Source organism: Emydura macquarii, unplaced genomic scaffold, assembly GCF_026122565.2.
Source record: "Emydura macquarii macquarii isolate MOO-44397 ecotype Brisbane River unplaced genomic scaffold, CSIRO-AGI_Emac_v2 contig_1465, whole genome shotgun sequence".
Classification (NCBI taxonomy): domain Eukaryota; kingdom Metazoa; phylum Chordata; order Testudines; family Chelidae; genus Emydura; species Emydura macquarii.
Window position 1 is genome coordinate 15,986 of NW_027131602.1, and position 7,664 is coordinate 23,649.

General features: G+C 52.3%; 1 protein-coding gene across 2 annotated transcripts; it reads right to left on the bottom strand.

Annotated features, from left to right (window-relative positions):
- Positions 1-383: 383 nt before the first annotated feature.
- On the bottom strand, positions 384-7,398 carry LOC137156639 (trichohyalin-like). Of its 2 annotated transcripts, XM_067553510.1 has the most exons (7): positions 7,349-7,398; positions 5,486-5,560; positions 3,855-4,130; positions 3,277-3,552; positions 1,659-1,934; positions 1,075-1,350; positions 384-767 (listed from the first exon to the last, which is right to left on the bottom strand). In XM_067553510.1, exons 1-7 carry the CDS (start codon positions 7,385-7,387, stop codon positions 423-425), a joined length of 1,563 nt encoding a protein of 520 aa, XP_067409611.1. In that variant the 5' UTR covers positions 7,388-7,398; the 3' UTR covers positions 384-422. The 2 variants fall into 2 exon arrangements, with proteins under 2 accessions (XP_067409611.1, XP_067409612.1); XM_067553511.1 differs by lacking the exon at positions 7,349-7,398 and having other exon boundaries at positions 387-767; positions 3,855-4,125; positions 5,486-5,616.
- Positions 7,399-7,664: the final 266 nt, after the last annotated feature.

Consider the following 7,664-nt stretch of genomic DNA (forward strand, 5'->3'; position numbering starts at 1 on the left):
CAGATACACAGAGAGATGTAAACACACAGACAGGGTTTCTTGTACTACTCTAAGACCAGGCAGAACTGGCTGAGCTATCCCATAATACTCTGGCTTTGTGGCTATGGCAACAAGCTAGGCTCTAGAGGTGTTAGTCTGTATACAGCAAAAATAACGAGAGTTCTGCAGCACTTTAAAGACTATCAAATTTAATTTCAGCAGGCATAAGCTTTTGTGGGCTTCAACTTCATCGTGGGCGGCAGAGGAGGCGGTATCTGCTTCTCAGCTTCCCGGGCTCCTCAGTAACTCCCTGGGAAGGAGTCCACGCAGGGAACTGGGAAGCTGAAGAGGAGATACCGCGGGGGAGCCCGCGTAGAGCATGAAAACGTTTGCCCTCCCAGCAGGGAAAGAGCAGGGCCACCACAGGCCCCATGCCTTCAGCATCACGGGAGTAAAACTAACGCTGCCAACACCACAGCGCCGACCACCACCACCAAGATTGGATTCGTAAATCCATTCTTCTGAGAGCCACCGTGGTCTCTGAGGCTACTGTCATAGGCTGTCATCTGCCTGTTGTAGTGACTCTGATAGCGCACTCCGTAGGTCTCCAGGAAGGTCTCGGCCTCCTGAGACAGCTCTGCCATTAGCTCTAGCAGCAGGGTCTCCTCTGGCTCCATCATCTCCATCCGGCAGCGCTTCAGCAGAGACTTGTGCAGCTCCCTGAACTGCTCCTCCATTTCACTTGGTGTCACCTTCAGACACTCGATCATGTGGTGGGACAGGACGTCCTGCATTGAGCGGGAGAGGAGGGGGAGAGAAGGGGGCCCAAGGCTGTTAGAAGGAACAGGTTGGCAACCCCGGCTCACCAATGTCCCCTCTGGCTACAGCACAGCAACTTCCCCTCACCCCCATGACTGAGATCAGGGCCCCCATTCTGCCAGAGCTGGAGTCTCCCATCTCTGCAGCCACCCTGGGAGTGCGAGAGATGAACAATGAACTCCCATCTCCTGCCCAAAGCCAGGAGCCCATGGAGCTGTTGGGGATGGTTCCCTGGGGTTCCCCAGGCTGGGGGCACAGCCTCCCCCATGAACTCACCTTCTTCCCCACAAAGGCAGCGTGGTCTGTGCGGGCTCTGTCCATGGCTCTCTGGTTGATGGCGTGACTCTGATAGCGCCTTCCATAGGTCTTCAGGAAGGTCTCAGCCTCCTGAGTCAGCTCCGCCATTAGCTCTGCCAGTAGGGTCTCCTTCTCTGGCCCCTTCATCTTCTCCCGGCACCGCTCCAGCAGCAACCTGCACTGCTCCACGAACTGCTTCACCACTGCTCTCGGTGCCACCCTCCGACACTCGATTCTGCATTTGGACAGGGCGTCCTGCGTTTAGCGGGAGAGGAGGGGAAGAAAAGGGGGCCAAAGGCTGTTAGACGGGGTGGATTGGCAAACTTGGCTCACCAATGTCTCTTCTGACAACAGCACAGCAACTTCCCCTCACCCCACTGACCGAGATCAGGGCCACCTGTTGTGCCAGGGTTTGAATCTCCCATTTCTGCAGCCACCCTGGGAGCCAGAGAGATGAACGATGAAATCCCAGCTCCTCTCCCAAAGCCAGGAGCATGTGGGGCTGGCCGGGACGGCTCCCTGGGGTTCCCCTGGCTGGGGGCACAGCCTCCCCATTAACTCACCTTCTCCCTCAGAAAGGCAGTGTGGTCTGTGCGGGCTCTGTGCATGGCTCTCTGGTTGATGGCGTGACACTGATAGCGCCTTCCATACGTCTCCAGGAAGGTCTCAGCCTCCTGAGTCAGCTCTGCCTCTAGCTCTGCCACCAGGGTCTCCTTCTCCGGCTCTTTCATTTCCTCCCGGCACCGCTCCAGCAGAAACATGCGCTGCTTCACGAACTGCTCCCCCACAACGTTCGGTGTCACCCTCAGACAGTCGATCCTGCACTGGGACAGGCCGTCCTACATTGAGCAGGAGAGGAGGGGGTGAGAAGGCGGCCCAAGGCTGTTAGAAGGGGTGGGTTGTGTAACCTATAGGGCTAGCCTGCTTACTTGCACATATATACATTTCCTCATAGATTTAAGCATATGTTTTATTATAATAGAGTCATAGATTCATATTAACGTATTATAGCTGTAATGCAAGAGGCCTGCAGGCCACATCCTGTATGAAAGCCAATGCAGTTTGCATACATTTGTTTGGGACCTTTGGCCCAGATAATTAATGATGTGTTAAAGGATAAGGTGCATGTATGGTCATAACCTTCACCCTAGATAAGTCAGGAGGCAACAAAACAGGGGGGGCTACTCAGGTTATGCCCCAAATAAACTTCACAATCACACCACAAAATCCCTAGCAATAATCCATAATAACAAAGGGAAGATGAGTGAACCATCTGGAAAGAAGACATGCGTCAATAAAACACACGAACCTGCCAGCCTATACAATAAGTGTACGCTAATAATTTGGGGGGTGAAGAAGCCAAGTTTGGACGTAGAAGGAGGACCCATATTATTCAAGGTATAAAAGGGGAAAACCAAGTTACTTGGGTGCGATCGTCAGCTAATCCTTCTTTGAGCTTCTTCTTCTTTTAGACTTCTTTTGGTGTTTGCTAGGATCTTTTATTCTTAGTTCATACTTAATATTATCCATAGTCTTAATCTTATAGCTCTTACCTCTCTAGCACTGCCTAGCTCTCCCCCCTTCCACTCAAGAATTGAGGTACTGAACATCTCTCTTGACCGGGTTATCAGGGGAGGGTGTGAGTATATTAATCCAAAGTATACGATATACATGTGTATATTATATGTGCATTAAAACAGGACGGTAATTCTAACCATTATCCATTCAATTAGTCATTTGTCTGTCATTCTATGCCATTCAATAAAAGCCTGTAAATTATGCATATTCGGTTATCAGTGTGAACACTCCTGTCGTTCACCCCGGGGGTCCTTGTAAAGCTCTTTGTAGCCTGATTTCGGGACTAGAACCTCATTATCTTCTGATCAGATCCATTGACGAGCCTATAATCCCATTCAATTACAAAATGCTGAAAATCAGGCAAGTCAGCAACCCTGCCTCAGCAATGGCCCGTCACGCTTCAGCACAGCAATTTCCCCTCACTCCACTGACCGAGATCAGGGCCCCCATTGTGCCGGGCTTGGAGTCTCCCATTTTTGCTGCTACCCAGGAGCCGGAGATATGAACTCCCATCTCCTGCCCCTAAGCTACGAGCCCATGGGGCTGGCCAGGATGGTTCCCTGGAGTTCCCCTGGCTTCAGGCACAGCTTCTCCCAGACTCACTTTCTCCCTCAGAAAGGCAGCGTGGTCTGTGCAGGCTCTGTCCATGGCTCTCTGGTTGATGGTGTGATGCTGATAGCGCCTTCCATAGGTCTCCAGGAAGGGCTCAGCTTCCCGAGACAGTTGTGCCTCTAGCTCTGCCAACAGGGTCTCCTTCTCCGGCTCCATCATTTCCTCCTGGCACCGCTCCAGCAGCAACCTGCGCTGCTCCGCACACTGCTCTGCCATTGTGCTTGGTGCCACCCTCAGACAATCGATCCTTTCCTGGGACAGGGTGTCCTGCATTGAGCGGGAGAGAAGGGGGAGAAGGGAGCCCAAGGCTATTAGAAGGGGCGGGTTGGCAACCCCGGCTCACCAATAGACCCTCGGCTAAAGCACAGCCACTTCCCCTCACCGCCCTCACTGAGATCAGGGCCCCCATTGTGCAGTGGCTGGAGTCTCTCATCTCTGCAGCCACCCTGGGAGCCAGAGAGATGAACTCCCATCTCCTGCCCCAAAGCCAGGAGCCCATGGGGCTGGCTGGGATAGTTCCCTGGGATTCCCCTGGCTTCAGGCACAGCCCAGCCCCGCCTCAGACTCACTTTCTTGCTCAGAAAGGCAGCGTGGTCTCTGCGGGCTCTGTCCATGGCTCTCTGGTTGATGGTGTGACTCTGATAGCGCCTTCCATAGGTCTCCAGGAAGGTCTCAGCCTCCTGAGACAGCTCTGCCTCTAGCTCTGCCACCAGGGTCTCCTTCTCCTGCTCCATCATTTCCTCCTGGCACCGCTCCAGCAGAAAATTGCGCTGCTTCACGAACTGCTTCCCCACGATGCTCGGTGTCACCCTCAGACAGTCAATCCTGCGCTGGGACAGGCTGTCCTGCGTTGAGCAGGAGAGGAGAGAGAGAGAAGGGGGCCCAAGGCTGTTAGAAGGGGCGGGTTGTGTAACCTATAGGGCTAGCCTGCTTACTTGCACATATACACATTTCCTCATAGATTTAAGCATATGTTTTAGTGTAAAAGAGTCATAGAGTCATATTAACGTATTATAGCTGTAATGCAAGAGCCCTGCAGGCCACATCCTGCATGAAAGCTAATGCAGTTTGCATACATATGTTTGGGACCTTTGGCCCAGATAAGTAATGATGTGTTAATGGATAAGATGCATATATCGTCATAACCTTCACCCTAGATAAGTCAGGAGGCAACAAAACAAGTGGGGGCTACCCAGTTTATGTCCCAAATAAACTTCACAAGCACACCACAAAATCCCTAGCAATAGCCCGTAATAACAAAGGGAAGATGAGCGAACCATCTGGAAAGAAGACATGCGTCAATAAAACACACGAACCTGCCAGCCTATACAATAAGTGTACGCTAATAATTTGGGGGGTGAAGAAGCCAAGTTTGGATGTAGAAGGAGGACCCATATAACCATCTTATTCAACATATAAAAGGGGAAAACCATGTTACTTGGGTGCGATCGTCAGCTAATCCTTCTTTGAGCTTCTTCTTCTTTTAGACTTCTTTTGGTGTTTGCTAGGATCTTTTATTCCTAGTTCATACTTAGTATTATCCATAGTCTTAATTTTATAGCTCTTAGCTCTCTAGCACTGCCTAGTTCTCCCCCCTTCCACTCAAGAATTGAGGTACTGAACATCTCTCTTGACCGGGTTGTCAGGGGAGGGTGTGAGTATATTTATCCAAAGTATATGATATATATGTGTATATTATATGTGCATTAGAACAGGACGGTAATTCTAACCATTATCCATTCGATTAGTCATTTGTCTATCATTCTATGCCATTCAATAAAAGCCTGTAAATTATGCATATTCGGTTATCAGTGTGAACATTCCTGTCGTGCACCCCAAGGATCCTTGTAAAGCTCTTTGTAGCCTGATTTCAGGACTAGAACCTCATTATCTTCTGATCAGATCCATTGACGAGCCAATAATCCCATTCAATTATAAAACGCTGAATATCAGGCAACAGTCAGCAACCCTGCCTCAAGAATGGCCAGTCAGGCTTCAGCACAGCAATTTCCCCTCACTCCACTGACTGAGATCAGGGTGCCCCTTGTGCTGGAGTTGGGGTCTCCCATCTCTGCAGCCACCGTGGGAGCCAGAGATATGAACTCCCATCTTCTTCCCCAAAGCCAGGAGCCCATAGGGCTGGCCGGGATGGTGCCCTGGGGTTCCCTGCCTGCAGGCACAGCCTCTTGCACAGACTCACCTTCTCCCTTAGAAAGGCAGCGTGGTCCATGCGGGCTCTGTCCATGGCTCTCTGGTTGTGGAAGGTGATGGCCATCTGCGCAGGGAGGACAAGACTGGGGTGAGCTGCCGTTTATGGGACCTTGTCTCCACCCAGGGGCCATATCTTCAACTGCAGCAGCCTCACGTAACAGAACGACACCGTTATCTGATTGGAAGCGACTTGGGGCTTCTAGTGCTGCTGGTCACCAGTTTGATCCTCATGGCAGCCCAGCCTCAGCTCCCTTCCCTGCCCCGACCTGCACTTTGCAATTGTGGCTCTGTCCGGTAGCTGAGAACTGTGGAAACCCCTGCACCAGCCAAGTTAGGCCTGAGGCTGACGCCCGACAGCACATCAGTGATACCGGATCCTGCAGGTCTGGTGGTATTTGGGGGCTGTTATCGATCTCGGGAAGGCAGATTGTTTGGGTGCAAATCTCAGCTCTGGTGTGGGGTGGGGAAAGGTACTGTTCTGGGCTGGGTTAAACCTTGCTATGAAGCAGGAATGACTCGAGAATAGTCTCTGCTGTGGTGCTATTCTGCAGCGGCTATTGCTGAGTATTTATTCTGGAATATCTAGGCTGGTCTATTGGCCTGTGTAGATATGCGCTCCCCCCACCAATTCTCCTTTAGAAGAGGGCCTGGGTAGCACCTGTCCCAGCTGATCTGTGTCTGACACCCAAGCCTGTATCAGGTTTACAACGGCGCCATGGTGCTGGGCTCACACTCAGAAGGGGCCAGCGCCCGGACTGTGGTCCCACCCCACACCCGTGCTCCACCGTGAGACCCTGCCCCCGCTTGGCCCCTTCTCAGTGAGGCCCTGCCCACAGTTTTTCCTCTCTGCCCCCTCCCCGCTCAACCCCTGCTTGCTCCTCTCCACCCCTCCCCTCTGTGGGAGCGGTGGGTGGGGCCTTAGGGGGAGAGGCTGAGTGGGGATGGAGCATGGCAGGGACTTGGGAAGAAGGGGCAGAGAAGGGGTGAGGGCTCAGGGCAGAGCTTGGGCAGAGTGGGAGGCCCACAAAGTTTAATCCAGCCATGGTCCCAGCCTGGGGCTCCAGCATCTACACTGCATTAGGCGGGTCTGGGTGCAACCACCCATATCCCAGACTCCCAACTTCCCTCCCCAGCTATGGCTGCCCTGTCCCATTGTTGGTGGTGCAGCCTGGGAAAACTGGACTGTCCTCCTAATTTCACTGTCCAGAGGAGAAAGGAAGATGACCCGTGGGATTGTGGGATACTTTCAGTGGCCTCCCAGAGGATGAGTCCAGCAGGGCTGTGTCTACACTTGAAAGCAACAGGGCTTGAACCCTGGCTCCCAGCTTGACTCTGGTTCAGACCCTCCAGCGCTGTAGGGCCCTGGGACCTGAGTCCCTGATTCCATTGTCTTCTGAGTCTAGGCTCATGGGAACTGCTCTCCCACCAGAGTGCCTGACCCACAGAGAAGAAAGGGGCATGTGAGGAATGTGAATTACAGTTCCCAGGAGCCACCTTGGTGACACTGCCAAATGGAAACATTTGTGGGGGTTGGAGGAAACTCAATGGTTTCTGCAGAAAAACAAAAAAATCCCCAAAATGGCTCTCATTTTCACATCGATACCCACATGATTGATTCATGTTAGGGGTCTCACTGACTGGAGACATGTCCTTAGGCTCGGTGACCCGTCCTGAACCAGTCACCCTCTAGTCTAGTTAAATTCTCCTACCCCAGAGTCCAAAAACCTGAGATTTTAGCAGATCCTTTCCCAGCTGCTTTCAGCAGGATGGACCCAGCTCCCAACACCACCGCAGCCCTGGCATGGAGAGGAGAGGGAGACACCCACGGTCAGGCCAGAGGCAAAGACAGTACCTGACAGGGAGAGGAGAAGCCAAAGCGACATTTCTTCATCGCATCAGATAAATTCTGCAAAGAAACCAAAACAAACCATCACATCACAGACTCCACATTGCTTAAAAAGGCTGGGAACAGTGCTGAGATGCAGCCCCCTCTGAGGTGGGGCAAGCTGGGAACAGTCAGACATTGATACCTGCTTGCACTGCTACAGACTGGGGACTGACTGGCAAGCAGCAAGAAAGGACCTGGGGGTCACAGTGGACAAGAAGCTGGAGATGAGTCAGCAGTGTGCCCTTATTGCCAAGAAGGCTAATAGCATATTGGGCTGCAT

Excerpts from the sequence above, each read along its gene's own strand:
- LOC137156639 (XM_067553510.1), bottom strand. The coding sequence starts at position 7,387 with ATGAAGAAATGTCGCTTTGGCTTCTCCTCTCCCTGTCAG. Across the intron at positions 5,561-7,348 it reads GCTTCTCCTCTCCCTGTCAG|ATGGCCATCACCTTCCACAA; the intron begins GTACTGTCTTTG and ends CTCCCTGCGCAG. Across the intron at positions 4,131-5,485 it reads CTGCCTTTCTAAGGGAGAAG|GACAGCCTGTCCCAGCGCAG; the intron begins GTGAGTCTGTGC and ends TGCTCAACGCAG.